The 15680-nt window shown below is 49.7% G+C and overlaps 1 protein-coding gene across 11 annotated transcripts in view; it reads right to left on the bottom strand.

Moving 5' to 3' along the window:
• The window catches only part of EPB41L1 (erythrocyte membrane protein band 4.1 like 1), a 119977-nt gene that overhangs the window by 43550 nt on the left and 60747 nt on the right, over positions 1-15680 (bottom strand). For all 11 annotated transcript variants that reach the window (XM_059706021.1, XM_059706020.1, XM_059706025.1 and 8 more), the window contains 5 exons: positions 10641-10837; positions 9547-9711; positions 7507-7611; positions 6932-6974; positions 1766-1841 (listed from right to left, as the gene is read on the bottom strand). In XM_059706021.1, coding sequence (XP_059562004.1) covers positions 1766-1841; positions 6932-6974; positions 7507-7611; positions 9547-9711; positions 10641-10823 — 572 coding nt within the window. In that variant the 5' untranslated portion in view covers positions 10824-10837. The remainder of the gene's footprint in view (positions 1-1765; positions 1842-6931; positions 6975-7506; positions 7612-9546; positions 9712-10640; positions 10838-15680) is intronic.

Raw genomic sequence — 15680 nt, 5'->3', positions numbered from 1 at the left:
CCTGACCTCATTCATTTTAACTTCTGCATAGCGCGCCCACAGCCTGGGCAGACCCATTTGCCAATGTTTTCTCAACACTTTTTATTTTGCCTCTAGCGCTAAGTGAATGGTCTAAAAATAAATTGGTTTAAAAGAAACATTTCCAACCACGAGGCCATGATTTTTTATAATTTTTATGCGCACTTGGATGCTTTTACAATTTTTAGAGCCATTTTTTATTGCTTTTTCAATTATTGCTTATTAAAAAGAATGCTTCAGTCCGGTCTCCACCAGCAAATGCCTACTTTCCCACGTTGCTATGTTTCACCATTTTTTCAACTGCCTGTTTTCTTTTAGGTGGCTTTTACTTAAAATAGTTTTTACTGCTCACGATGTTGTTTTGCAGTCTGACCTGGAGCTCTGGCAGAAAGCACGTACAGCCTCAGTGTGTGCTCAGGCTCAGAACCAGCAGCAGCTCACACATCACAGGCAGCAAGTGTGGACAGATGGGCGTTTGGGTCAAAGCTAAGATTTCAGAAGTCACTGCCAAGCACTCTGATCAATATTTCATTTCAATCCATTTGTCATTTTGACCAGTTTATTTTGGGCCTGAATATTTTTTTTTTTTACTAAATCACCCCATTCCCTGGGATCATCCAAGCTGGACAAAGCTAGTTTCCCCCCTGGGGGTCACTGGAAGCCTGATGCTCGGGCAGGGACTGGCACTAAGAGGAGAGGCGTCAGTGGGCGAGACCAGGGGATCGGGGCCTGGCCTGGTCTAAAGCTCTCAGCCCTCCTGGGAATGGAGGTCAGACACTGATGCTAAATCTTGGCCCCAAGCCGGACCTCAGGGCTAATGAGCCCAAGGCCTCGGGCCAGATCTATTCCAGGGACAACTGTCTTATCTCTCAAGGCCAAAGTCAGCATCTTGACCTTGGCCCATTGCCTGGCAAACAGGCAGCCAACATTATGAAAGAAGGACCCGGTGGGAGGGAGGGGCTTGATTCTATAGCCCTTCCCTGCTGTAGGGAAAACTCCAAACCCACATCTTATTGTTGGTGGGTCTGTAGGGCCCAGCACATGGATGAGACTCTTAGAAGAAGCTTAGAAAAGGGAAAGGCCTCTCACTGTTCTCATCTTGAAAGATGCTTTGCCCCCCCTTTCAATCTTCAAGCCACAGTGAGACTACACATGCAATCCATGTGCACCCATGCAGTCCAGGCTGCCTCCATGGGGACTGTCACATGCTTCATTTGACCCCCACATGCCTGACATGTGCACAGAACAGCACACAGGACAAGACTCCCGCGTGGGAAGGATCTGCACTCTACTCCCTCTTTATCCCCAAAGTTGAAAGCTGGTGGTCCACCACATCAGATCTTCAGATGTGTTTGGCTGGTCCTACCCAAGGACGTCCCACACCACATTTTAAAAAATATTTAAATTCGTTTCCAACGTTTAAAAATTGTGATGTTTTTACTTTCAAATTGGGCCCAATTCTCATAAGGCCGTGATTGCCCAAGCTCAACAGCAACTGTCTTAGATGGCATCTGTCCTCTTGGATTCACATTGGTCCCCACTGCTCCCTGTGACACCTCTCCCTCTGAAGGAAGGGTCACCTGCCATTGACCAGTATGTTTGCATCCCTTTCTCTTGCACTGAGTCATCTTCCTTTATGATGGTGTCTGCCTGGTCTAGGTAGGCACCTGAGGTTGCAACTGTCATCACATACCACCCTGCGTCTCCCCCAGCCAGCATACCTGCCACCTCCCTCCACAGCCCTCACCTTGTGATATCTTCTGTCAGCTGGGCAGGGTCAGGGGGGTAGAACTTGACTGTGAAGGCAAAATTCCAGGGGCTGCCTGAAAGAAGATGGGGCAGAGATCAGAGAGGCGCCATTACCCAGTGGGTGGCCCAGACAAACCATCCTATCAGCAATTTTCATAGTCGTCTCATATGTATAATCTCAGGACAATCTAATCAGAGAATCTGGAACATTGTTCCCACTTGACAGATGAGAAGACTGAGGCCCAGGTTAAGAGACTTATTGTAAACTAGCAGTGGGAAGAAAGGTAGAAAGAAAGAACACCAGTTGTGCACCCATTAATTATTTTACAAACACTGTTTCATTATATCTTACAACAACCCTATGAGTAAGTCTGATGATTGTCCCCATGTTGCAAATGAGGACACTGTGGCTCAGGCAGTAACGTTGTCAGCCCAAGGTCACCCAGCGAGAAAGGGCGATGCTGGGTTTCAGACCAGGCCCACCTGGCTCCAGAGTTCCTGCCCCTTCTTTTTCAGGAAAGTCTAGGCGACAGAGCATTAATGGGAAGAAAGGAAGTCTAAAAGCACCACATTGAACAGGTTTTCTAACTTTAGACTTTGCAGAGCCCTCACTCTGCCATTATAAATTGTACCTCTCTAGAGGAGACAAGCATTCAAGACTTCCCAAAACTTATCTGACCTGCTGTATCCATTTTTTATAAGGCAGATTAATGTTCCCTGAAACACACTGGAAAACTCTGCCCTATCTCACTTTAACTCTATCTCAAATGACAGAATTGGATTATAAACAAGACCTAAAAGGTAAATACGATGGGCTAAAAGTAACAAAGGTCATTTCACAGGGATAAATGTTAACCTCCACATTGAGATATGAAAAATTAATGGTACATCTACAGAAGGCAGACAGAAATAAAGGCTGAGGTTTTAGCTGGAAACTAGCTCAGTAAGCCAAGAGAAGGGATGACCACTTAAGAAAGGAAGAGAGGTTGGTGGTGGGAGGGGCGAGGGCAGGAGGGAGAGGGGACTGAAATAGCGAGGAGGTGTTGATGAAAGGCTACAATCCAGAACAATGGTTAGACCAGCCCTGAGACATTTGGGGTTCCATGCTCTAAAAAGGCCCGACAAAGTGAGAAAGTGAGGCCCATCCAGGACAGGGCAGTAGTCATGATGACTGGAGGCCATGCTGTCACTACCATCCTCTTCATCACCCTCTTCACCTTTTAGCTGTCATGTCTCCAACACTTACTAAGCTCTGGTCACTTGCTTTGCTACATGTTACAGGCTTGTATAAGCAGTGGTTCTCAACCTTCTGGCCCTTTAAATACAGTTCCTCATGTTGTAACCCAACCATAAAATTATTTTCGTTGCTACTTCATAACTGTAATTTTGCTACTGTTATGAATCGTAATGTAAATATCTGATATGCAGGATGGTCTTCGGCGACCCCTGTGAAAGGGTCGTTCGACCGCCAAAGGGGTCGCGACCCACAGGTTGAGAACCGCTGATGTATAGGCATTTAATCTTCATAATGATCCTGAGGTTGACTTTCCTTCCTATAGGTGAAGATTTTGAGAGATGTGCTCACTTCGGCAGCACACATACGAAAGATTTTGAGAGGTTCAGTAACTCTCCCAGGGTCACTCAGCTGGTCAGCAGTAGAAAACAGAGGCCTAGCCCAGCCGGTGTGGCTCATTGGTTGAGAGTCAACTCATGTCACAGGTTTGATTCCCAGTCAGGGCATATGCCTGGGTTGTGGGTTGTGGGTTTGATCCCCAGCAGGGGGCATGCAGGAAGCAGCCAATCGATATTGATGTTTTTCTCTCATCAATGTTTCTCTCTGTTTCTCTCTCTCTCTCTCTCTCTCTCTCTATCTCTATCTCTATCTCTATCTCTATCTCTCTCTCTAAAAACCAATAAAAACATTTTAAAAAAAAGAAAACAGGGATCTAACCTTGGGTCATCTGACCTCAGAATCCAGGCTCCTGACCACAGCTGGCTCCTTGGCAAAAGAATACTCAAGGGGAGCCCTGGCCAGGGTGGCTCAATTGGGTGGGCATCATCCCAGGCACAGGAAGGTTGTCAGTTCAACTCCTGTTCAAGGCACATGCTTAGGTTGAAGACACAATCCCCGGTGCAAGAAGCAGCTGATCATGTTTCTCTCTCTCTCTCCCTCTTCTTTTCTCTCTCTCTAAATATCAATAAAATTATTTTAAAAAAAAATAAAGAAGCCTTAAGGGGAAATAATCTCTGCCTCAGAAATAATAATAATAATAATAATAACTAATACATACTGGATGCTACTTGTGCAGGTACCATTTTAGGTGTTGTGTACCTAATAACTCATTTAATCCTCACAACAACCCTAAAGGTACATACTATCATCATTCCCACTTGACAGAAGAGGAAACCGAGACAAAAAACAATACAAGAAGTAGGGATGGAGTCAGAAATCAAATCCAGGCAGTCTAGCCTCATTCGCTCTCCTTTTAAGCACCACACCACACTGCCTCAGAGAAGCCCCTGCTAGGCGGCAGGTACTGTCCACACATGTTATTTAACGGCCACCTCCACCAGGTGAGGTAGGAGTCATTAATCTACTTGCCAAGGAGAAGCAGGAGCCCAGAGGGCTGGAGGAAGTGCCCTCGGTGATGGGCACAGAGATTTGAGAGGAAATATACCCAACTCTGAAGCCTAGAATAAGGACTTGTGCCACCTTCAGAAGGCTGGGCGGGGAGGGCTGTCTTAAAGAAAGGGCATAAAAATTGCTCCCTGGGGTCCCAGAACACGGAACTTGAATGAATGGGTGGAAGTTACACGGGTAGGGCAGAGACTGTGGCTTTATACAGGAGGCAGCACTGCTCCGATGATGACACAAGGGCACTGACCCTGCCGGGGGGAGGGAGCTGGGACCCACAATGGCCAGCGCTTCTCTTTTCCAAGCTTTGGGTCCTTCTCAGACACTGCTCACTGTACTGGTTCTGACTCTTTCACGCAGGAGAGCCAGGCCGCCCAGCCAGGCTGGGGCTCCTGGGGACAGCCTGAGCCCAGGCCTAAGGCCCGTCGGCTCCAGAGGAGCATGCTCTGTCTGTGTGCCTCTCTCTTTGTCTACAACTGACAGCAGCTTACAGGAAGAATTCCTCAAGCCCCCTCCCACAGAGTCAGCTGGCATCCCTGGGCCCAGCTGCCTGCTGTCATAGCAACAGGCTTCGCTAGAGCCTTCTAGCCCAGGGACCAGAGAGTCCAAGCAAGGGGGAGGTTGTCTAGGCTCTAGGTCTCCGCCTATTGCATGGCCCCTCTCTGAGACCACCTACCTCCTCCTCCTGCTACCTGAGCCCCACCCCTCCCAGCATAAAGCACAGGTTGCCAGCCTGCTCATCTGTCTTTGCCCCAGACCTTGAAAGAGTGCAGGATGGTGTGGGGAGGCCAGGGCTGCAGACCTGGCTCAGCCAATACCTCGCTCTGTGACCTTGAGCAGATACTGCCTCTCTTCGGGCCTTAGTCACCCATCGTTAAATACAGGAGACGGCCACAATCAGGGAAGGGCCTAGATTTCTGACATACTAACTCCTGTCAGCTGGCAGTGGCCATGAGTGCTGTGTGGGCAAGGATTCTGAGCTGAGTCAGGGGTCACTGATCACTGAAGTCTTCACCAGCCCTGGAGGGGAGGGGGGCTGTTTTCAGGTCATTAGTTTGCCCCCTGGTCCTAGATGACTCTGCAAGTCCTTTCTAGTGCTGATATCCTGAGGGCATCTGTGATCCCTCTATACCAGGGGTGGGCAAACTTTTTCACTCGAGGGCCACAAATGAGTTCTTAAACTGGACCGGAGGGCCGGAACAAAAGCATGGATGGAGTGTTTGTGTGAACTAATATAAATTCAAAGTAAACATCATTACATAAAAGGGTACGGTCTTTTTTTTTTTTTAGTTTTATTCATTTCAAATGGCCCGGATCCGGCCCACGGGCCGTAGTTTGCCCACGGCTGCTCTATACTAACCTACTGTGTGACTCTAGACCAGAGATTTTCTTTTTCTTTTTCTTTTTTAAAAAATATATCTTTATTGATTTCAGAGAGGAAGGGAGAGGGAGAGAGACAGAAACATTGATTAATGATGAGAGAGAATATCGGCTGCCTCCTGCACGATTGGGGATCAAGCCCGGGAATCGAACCATGACCTCCTGGTTTGTAGTTCGACACTCAACCACTGAGGCACCACAGCATGGCTAGAACAGCGATTTTCAACTGGTATGCCACAGTAGGCACACTGTGTGCCACAGAAAATTTTAAAACATGCAGTAACTAACTATTTAGTCATGGACACTGACCTCTTTTCCCTTAGACTGTAAATTTAAAAATGACAACAGCAGCCTCGCTGGGTGGCTTAGTTGGTTGGAGCATTGTCCCGTACACCAAAAGATTGCAGGTTCGATTCCAGATCAGGTTACACACCTAGGTTTTAGGTTCAATCCCTGGTCAGGGTGTGTACGGGAGGCAACTGATCTCTCTCTCTTTCTCTCTCCCCCTTCCTCTCTCTCTAAAATCAATAAACATGTCTTCAGGTGAGGATTTAAAAAACAACAGCCAATACAAGAATAGTCATCTGGTGTGAATGAATCAAAATTATACCTATTTAACCAAACTGAGCCCTGGCTGGTGTGGCTCAATTGGTTGCACATCATCCTGTGCACCTAAAGGTTGCTGGTTTAATCCCGCAGGGCACATACAGGGGTTGCGGGCTTGACCCCTTGCAGAGGGTGTGCAGACGGCAGCTGCTTGATGTTTCTCTCTCGCTCCCTCTCCCTTCCTCTCTCTCTAAAAATCAATGGGGGTGGGGGGGGGGGACTAACCAAGATTATACCTTTTTTTTTGTCAGATCAGTAAAAATATATATTTTTTGGTGTAGCACAGAATTTTAGTAATTAGTTTATGTGTGCCATGAGATGAAAAGGATTGAAAATCACTGCACAGTCATTTCTCTTATCTAGGCCTCAGGCTCCTCATCTATAAAACCATGCCCTGCCTTCCCCAGGATCTTCCATGGAGCAAATGAACTCAAGGATCTGAATACACTTCCCAAAGTAGGACAGAGCAGCACAACTGCGGCCCCACTGCCTGGAGCCCTGCCCACCCTTCCACCGCATTCCCAACCACAGCCGGCCACTCACTCCGGATCTGCTTCTTGATTTCCTTGGAGGGGTCCAGCCAGTTCTGCAAGAGAAAACAGAGTTCATTAGAGGGAAGATAAAGAAGAGGACCCAGATAGGTCCAGGAGAGAGCAACATCCTAGAATAGCCCCCCTGACAGACCCTGGCGGGAGCACCCTTCCCTGGCTGAGCTTTCTGGGCCCTTTTCCTTGGGACTGGGAGGTAAGGGACTAAGGCCTCGATTCACCACAGAGCCTGGGACTCGGGGCCCTGGGGTGGCACTGCCCTGAGAAAGCACAGTGAACAGGTAATACAGCTGCGGTGAGACTGGTGGAAGGAAGAAACTAGGAGCCTCCCAAGGGTGGGGGAAGTGCCTCAGTTCCCCCAGGAAGCCATGGCTGGTTCTCCAGATACCCATCTGGGGTGGCATTCAGGTCCCCAAGAAAGGACTGGGGGATGGAGTGGACACAGAGAACAGAAGCGCCTAATGAAGATCTGATGGAAGCCATGGGATACCACCAGGACTATGGGGGCCATAGAAGAAGCCTCCCCCACAGCAGGCCCCCCCCGCCAGCCCTGCTCCCCAGCCCAGGTACCTTCTGGCTGTCAGCATCACAGAAGGTCAGGCCAAAGTAGTCCTTCTCCAGGAGGTTGAGGTGCTCACAGACCAGGTCAAACAGCACCTGGCCCCGGCCATGTTTCTGAAGCAGAGAGCAAAGCTTCTGTGAGGCCAGAGTCACTTCCAGGCGGGGCAGGGGGAGACCTCTGACTCCACCAGAACAACGTGCAAACCCCCGAGCGCCTTCCAGCATCTGGAGGGATGTCAGCACTCCTGCCACCCACCTGGCTCTGAACCTAACGCCCAGGTCATTAAGCGCCTTCTTCCAAGCCTTCCCAGACCTTAGACCTGCTCAGGGGGTGGGGAGGGAGTTGGGAGTCGGCGGGGGTGGGGGGATGGAGGGGGGGTGGTGGTGGTGACTGATTTCTCCTTCCTTACAGGGATTAAGAGAAGGAGGCTAACTTGGACCCAAGGAACAGAGAATGAAAAGTCTAAGCTTTGAGTGTGAAAAGTCTAAGCTTTGGGTGTGAGAAGGAGAGAAGAGTCACATGAAATATGAGGGACATGGGCCGTGGGGAAGGGGAGAGCCCGGGACTCAGGGTCACAGTGTGACTCACCCTCCCCAGCCCTTCTCCTTACACTAAGTCTGAGTGAAATCCTACCCGGGCAGCAAATGAGTTTTTATAGGGGCCATGGGGCCTAAATCAGCCTCAGCTAGAAGCAGCCTGATGGAGCCACCTTTCTGTCCCACCCCCATTCAACCAGGCTTGGTACCTCTCTGAACACCATCTGGGCCTGAAAATGCGCAAGGACAAATCCCAGAACCTGGCTCGGTACCCTAAACCCACAGGGGTGAGGATGAGCACCAATACAGGACAGGGGGAGTGAGAAGCAGTTACTACTCAGAGAGGCAGGGACCTCCAGAGAGAGGGTGAGGCCCTGCGAGGTCTGGCTAGGTCAGAGGGGCTGAGACCAGGCCTGACTATGGACAGCAGCTTCGGGAAGCCAAGAGATTCCTGAGCTTAGAGGAGTGCTTCAGAGAGCGTGGACTGGCCTCAGCCAAACTCTACACTCCTCTAGGGCAGGACGAAACGGCCTCTTGGGACCAGTGTGGGTAAGAGAGAAGAAGTAGAAGATATCCCTTTATTTTGCCCAAAAGTAGGCCAGATGTTTATTCTGAAACCCTTCTATAGAAGTAATAAATATTTTAAAAACAAAACAAAAACCCAACCCTGCAAAAAAGAGGGACCCAGCCTCCCAGGGCTCAGAAGTAAGTCATGCCCCTTAAGATCAGGGCAGGAGGAAGGAAGGTGGCTCCTATAACTCTCAGCAGTAAGGCCACCCTCTGGACTCCCCGTTCGCATGCAGAGGCCCAGGAATGGAGCCTAGGCTAGGGAAGAACCTCTAAGGGGGCGAGTGACAGTTCCGAAGTTAGGCAGGATTCTCAGTCTATTTCGGAAAAAAGAGACGCTATATGTGAGGCCAGAAGGGCTGACCCCAGAGAAGAGGGGTCTGCCCTGCCACCCAGTGTAGGACAGGACCATGCCACAGGGTTTCTACACGGCCTGGGGGAGTGTGTCTTTCCAATGGGCCACCTCCCTACGCCTGGGGGACACCCTTACCATGGAACCCTCAAGTGATCAGTTTGTCCTAGAGACTAGAGGTAGTATCCTGGGCAGGGGGTGTTTCACAAGAGAGGACCCCTCTCTCCACCCAATAAAAATGATTCTAGTTGAGACAGTGTCTGCTGGGTTACAGTGAAGAGATTGGGCTGCAGATCAGCCCTTGGATGGTGGCTCCTTGCCAAGGTACAGCCACCCTGAGAAACCTTTTCCTGGTGCCAGCCTGGTGCCTCGTCTAATTCTATTTGCAATCAAAACAGGCATCTCCGGGCCTGGATGCCCCCATCTGTACAAAGGGCTGGCCAGGTCATCTCTCCGGGACACTCCAGTCAGCCCAGGACTCCATGACGAATGGATGCCCTCTGGCTTGGCCCAGGCTGAGTGCACACAGAAGCCTGCTCTGCTCTGAGGCCAGCTGGCTGCGCACGGGGCATGTGGCACCGGGTGGTCCCTACCTCCACCTCACACTCATACTCAGAGGCATCGAGCAGAGTGACTCGGCAGATAGCACTCTTGTATTTCTTGGCAATCTTCTGGGGCGATTTCTGGGCCTTGCTCGGCGTGGTCCTCTCTGACAGGCCATCAGCCTCCCCGTTGTCCTTCTCGTCCATGTCTAGGCTCTGTAGGTCCAACCAGGAGAAGAGTTTGGTCAGCGAGCTTGAAATCATAGCCTTTCACCCAAATGAGCTGCAATAAGGAGGCAGCTGGGGGTGTGATGGCCACTGCCATCTAAGGCCCCCGGGGTGACCAGAGTCTGTGGTGGGTAGTGCAGGAGGAGAGCCAGAGCTCCCATGTGCAATAGGGTGACTCAGCTGAGGGGTCCTCTGCTTTCCCGCAGGCTCCTGCTGCTGTGGCGGCAGCCTCTGTAGGCGGGAGCCTCCCACAAAACCACCCCCGGTGGCCAGAGCGGTCCTGTCTCCCCTGAATAGTGCATGAGTTATAAGAATATCCATCTGGTCTCCTCCTTCCTGGTCTGTCACGGGGTCTAGCATGACGTTTGGGGCTTGTGGACTAATTTAATGGAGGGAAGGGAGGCCTGAGCCTTGCCCTCTTGTCCTAACTCTACCACTGACACCCTCACTGACCTTGGCCAAGTCCCTGCCCTTTCTGGGCCCATCGTGATTTAAGGAAGGAGTGACGTCAATGACTAGGTGATTCCTAGAGTCCCTTGTAGCTTCAGGGTGATAAATTTGGGGCCACCCTGGGCTGGCGAAGCTAGGATGGACAGGCTCAGGGGGTAGGAAATGAGGTTGAAAGAACATGTGTTTTTGACACCAGATCTAGACTCAACTTCAACATCTGTCACTTTATAGCAATGTGACTTTGAGTAATTCACTTTATCCTGCTGAGCCTCAATTTCCCCGAGTGTAAAATGGGAAATTAATAGCTACTCTCTTAGGTGTGGGAGAATTAAATATAAAAACGACACTGTGCTCAGCATGTAACTGGTCAGTAATAAATCTTCATTTCCTCCTCTCCTCCTTCCTAAGCACCTGCCCCAGAGGACAGGCCGGCAGGAAGAGGGATGCCCATGCTCTCGGGCACACACCTGTTCAGCAGGCCGAGTGTCCTGCTGGGGCGGTTGCTTTTCATTGGAGTTGGCCTCTGGGTGGCCGTGGCCTGCAGGGGTCACTGGGGTGGTCACAGCAGCGGCGGCGGCGGCCTCAGGCTGCTGTGGGGCCTCTTCCTGAGCCTTCTTCACCTCAGAATCCGGGCCTGTCTCTGTTGTCATGGTGACCAGCACGCCTGCATTGGCATGAAGAAGAACATGTGACGACGGGGAAAGGGGCAGCGATAGTATGACATAACAGAGCGAGCGGGGCAGGAACCACGTGCAGAGAGAGACAGATGGAGACAAATGGATAAAGAGCCACAGAGAGAGGGAGGAGTGGGGGGGGGCAGGAAGTAGGGATGGGGAGAGAGTCATGAGAAGTGAGGGGTTAGTGGGGACAACCGAGGTCACAGACTCCTCCCTCCCAACCTTGCGTACAAACAGCTCTTCAGGGATTCTACTATCTTGTCCCAGGTCTGGAATGTGGACCCTTCCTAGGGACGATGTGAGTCTCTCTAGGGAGCCCCACTCTGCCCAGAGGACAAGGCAGGACCTCAGCTAGGCTGTCTGTCAACAACAGCAGGCCGAGCGCCCCACTAGACTACTGGCACTCAGTAACCCTCACTAAAGGCTGGATAAACCGAACTCCATCAAAAGAGCCCTAGGCTCCAGACCCTCCCAGCGCTGACTGTGGGCGAGGCTCTTCATGCACCAAGCCTTGTCAATTATTCCTGCCCCACTGACTTCACAGGGATGTTGTCAGAATGGATCTAAAGCAGCCGTGGGCAAACTACGGCCTGCGGGCCGTTGGAAATGAATAAAACTAAAAAAAAAAAAAAAAAGACCGTACCCTTTTATGTAATGATGTTTACTTTGAATTTATATTAGTTCACACAAACACTCCATCCATGCTTTTGTTCCGGCCCTCTGGTCCAGTTTAAGAACCCATTGTGGCCCTTGAGTCAAAAAGTTTGCCCACCCCTGATCTAAAGGGTAAGACAGAAAGGCATTCTTAACATAAGCATAGCCCTGCCGATGTAAGAGTCAGAAAAACTGGATTCAGGCTCAGGTTGGCCACAAATGGGGCATTCAGTTTACCTCTCTAGGACTCACCCAAAAAAGCAAGGGACTTAGAGAAATTATCTATTATATAAATTATATATAAATTAGCTATTCTTATCCTTTTCTTCTTGGAGCAAGAAATGAGATTTTAGAGAATCAAGGACTTATTGCCAGGTATTCTGTGAAATAAGCACACTGCCAAGACAGAAAAGGAGAGAGAATGGCATGGTTCCACTTTTTATTTAAAAAACAAAACAACAACCTCAACAACACATCATTGTGTTTGTGTACTTGTAGTAAAAGATCGGAAAGATCAATCAGCAAACTGTTAAGAGAGGTTAATAATTTTAAATATACTTTTTTTTTTAACTCACAAGTTGGGTGTTTTGAGAAAGTACCTATTCTGACTCCAATCAGTCGATTCTCAAAGAAAAGTTTGGAACTAAAACCAGGGAACAGAGATATGGGCAGGAACCCTCACCCCTGATGTAGAGCCTTCCTCCAAATACACCTGACGCTTATGTGACACCTAGTGCCAACTCTGTGCCAGGATATAAACGAGAAAGATCAAGACTACACCTGGCAAATCCCTCCCTGACCCCATCTACCATGGGAGGCCTCTGATGGACAGACAGACAGACAGGTGCTGAATCTACCTTAGGGTTCCACCCTGACCCCATCCACTATGAGAGGCCCCTGATGAGCAGGAAGACAGACAGACAGACACTGGATCTACCCTTCAACATCACAGCTACCTCCAGAGGCACATACCTCTGGCCCACACTTGCTTTTTGCTTTTCAGTTTCTCTCCTTGTGTTCCTGTGGGGCACCAGCCCGGCCCAAACCAAAGGGCCCTGGACAGAAAGGCAGGACCCCTGAGCGCCCCACTAGGCCACGCGGGAGCTCTGGGGCCCCGGACAGATCACAAACATCCTCAAACCCCCTCGAATAGGTAATGAGTAAAAAGCTTTGTAAGCTGGAGCTCGTAGCACAAATGAGAGGGTTTGTTGTTACTGATGCTGCTATTAAAGTGGAAGATGAGGAGGAAGAGCAGGCCTTGGTCCACAATGCCTCATCCTCGCCCAGAGATGCTTCCCACTTACATCATTACCCTGGGCTTTACGGGATCACTTAAAGTCGTAGGAAAATAAAGGCTCTCTGTCGCTTGGGTGACACCAAGTGCTGACTGTGCAGGACACAAAGCCACAAGAGCTGCTCCAGGGAGCTCGCCGCCCAAACAGACCTGCCCGCCTGGCTCGAGATCTCAGCCTGCGCTGGAGGATATCGGCCATTATGCTAGATAAGGCCTAGAGGGAAGAACCCTCAACATAAATGTCTACTTAATTTTGCTTTAAAAACACACACAAAAGAACCCACAGACTAATCTGTACGTTTCTGCTGTAAGGAGCAGAATCCACACGACCCTCACGGGCCCAGGCAGCCCAGCGGCCCTGGCGCATCAGCTCCTCCCCTCTGCTTCAGGCTGGCTTCAGCCCACACTCTCTGAACCTTCCCTGGCCTGGTCTTCTTGCGGACAGCCGGGAGAGCAATCTTAAATAAATACCCCAGTCTTCCGCTGTCCGGGTCTTTAGCAGAGCCTGCTGGCAGTGAAGACCTGGTGCTGGGAGAACCACAGAGGAGGGGCACTGGAAGTCATTCAAGATAATTCCATCTCCTTTCTTTTATAGATGATTCCCAGAGAGCGAAAGAGACTTGAGTGACAGTCATTTCCTCAATCAGGTTTTTCCTAACCCTCCCACCCACTCTCCTCCCCACCCAGCCTCCTGATTCCCTAACCCTAGTTGCTTCAAGCAAACCTCAACAGAAGCTCCTTGAAGGAGAAAACACTCAGGTCCAAGGAGGTGGCATAAGCCAGCCATGAGCACTGTGGCCAGGGGCTGGTTAGATAAATGATGGCTCATCCACTTAGAGAGTTTAAAAAGATGACGGAGAATATCTGAATGAAAAGGCATGATACATAACAGTTTGCACAGATGGACCCTATTTTGATTAATATTTATACACAGAAACAGAAAACTCAGCAAAGTGTTAACTTTGGTTGTTTTTAGAGAGTAGAGATGATTATTTTCTCTTCTTTCTGCTTAACAGAGTTCTCAATTTTTCTACTATACTTGGAGATTTCTTGATTTAGAAGGATTAGAGATTGCCCAGCCAGTGTGGCTAAATGGTTGAGCATTGACCTATGAACCAGGAGGTCATGGTTGGATTCCCAGTCAGGAGACATATAGGGGTTGTGGACTCAATCCCCAGTAGGGAGCATGCAGGAGGCAGCCAATCAATGATTCTCTCTCATTATTGATGTTTCTATCTCTTGTTCTGTCTCCCTTCCTCTCTCTGAAATCAAGAAAAACATATTTTAAGAAAAGAATTAAAAGTCTTAAAAATAATGTAATACCCTTTGTAAGACTTTAAGCAATAAAACAATTTTTAAAAAGTCTTAAAAATAAAATAAATAAAAGCATTAGATGTTAAAAAATAATTTTTTTTTCAAAGCACATGGCTTGGTATGACAGAATGAGAAGGACAAAAAGTCTGCTCAAACTTTAAAAAGAATTTACTAATTAAAAAAGAAAAATAACATGAAAATTAAAAATAAAACCTGTAGTAAGATTCTTCTTTATTTTACAAGTCCAGGGATAATGGCATGGTTCTCTCACCAGGCCATGGAAAACGAGCCAAGAACCTGGCCGTGGCTTCTGCTACAGCCAGTCACGTGGGCACCATTCTGCCCAGGCCCAGGCCAGCACAGGCTGATGGCACCCACTGGCAGCCAGGCTGGCCGGGCACCACAGGGGACCCCAGGGAAGCATGTGCTGGTTCCTCCGGCGCTCACTGCTACATGGGAGGAGGGTGCTCACCCAGGAAACGGTTAAACACCAGGCATGTGACTTACATTTGCTAGTGTATGTTTCAGCTCCCAGAAGATTCTGGAGATTTGGTGATAGGGAATGGGAACATGGCCTAGAGTTCTCAAAGAAGGGCTTATAGGGTAGGGGATGGAGGGTGAGGAGGAGTCGGGTTTTGAGAAAAGGAAGAATGTAGACCGGAGACGGCCAGGGGGGTGTTTTGGCTGAATCGTCATGTGAGCCAATGCCCGGAGATGGGAACAGGTAGTGCTGTGCAGGAAACAGACAGGTGGCCTTGACGTCCGGACTCCTCAGACAAGAAGCCTATAAATGTGAGCTTCAAGCAGCCTGGCAGGAGGAACAGGTGGAGTCAGGAGAAGTGAAGGAGCTGGGGAGGGTGCAGGCAGCCTTGCAGGAGTCAGACGTGTGACTACTGGGAGGGGCAAGGCTCCCATCACTGCATGCTGCTTCAGGCCAGGGCAGGCCAGGGGCAGGGACTTCACAGTCATCTCAGTGACCCTTCACAGGGCAGCAGGGCAGGGGAGACCTAGACCCAAAGCCTGGGTCTAGAACTACCTCTATCTGTGACCTTAAGCAAGTGACTTCACTTCTCTGAGTCTAGGTGGCTTTGTCTAAAAAACAGAGATATGCCTCCTTCCCTCTCCTTCCTGATAGAGATTCAGGAAAATAACACCGAGAGAGCGCTTAGCACGGTTTGCACCCAATAAAACGACCCTGAGATGGTCTATAATTACAAGCCACAGTAGGGAGTGGTCTGAGAACCAGGAGTTCAGAAGTGCCCACCCAGAATGGATGCAGAAAGACGTTCTAAGAGACACAGGCCAGCAAGGCCTGACTGATGACACTAAACATGAAATCCAATATGCATGGGATTAGCAAAGGGGGCACGGGGGTCAGCCAGAGAAGTAAATGCTGACGGTGCCTACACCAGCCCGGTCTGGAGGAGTGGAGCCCAGTCAGGCCCGGGAAGCTCACTTGGTGGGTCTGGGGCCAGACTTGCAGGCTATCCGCATCTAATGCTCTTCAACGTTGCAACCACCTGCTGGCTCCTCCTCCAGGGGCACTAAGCAGCCTTCCCACACTGCGG

This window comes from Myotis daubentonii, chromosome 8 (assembly GCF_963259705.1).
Source record: "Myotis daubentonii chromosome 8, mMyoDau2.1, whole genome shotgun sequence".
Taxonomy (NCBI): domain Eukaryota; kingdom Metazoa; phylum Chordata; class Mammalia; order Chiroptera; family Vespertilionidae; genus Myotis; species Myotis daubentonii.
The sequence above is the reverse complement of the archived record's forward strand: the minus strand, read 5'-3'. Positions and strand labels throughout refer to the sequence as shown.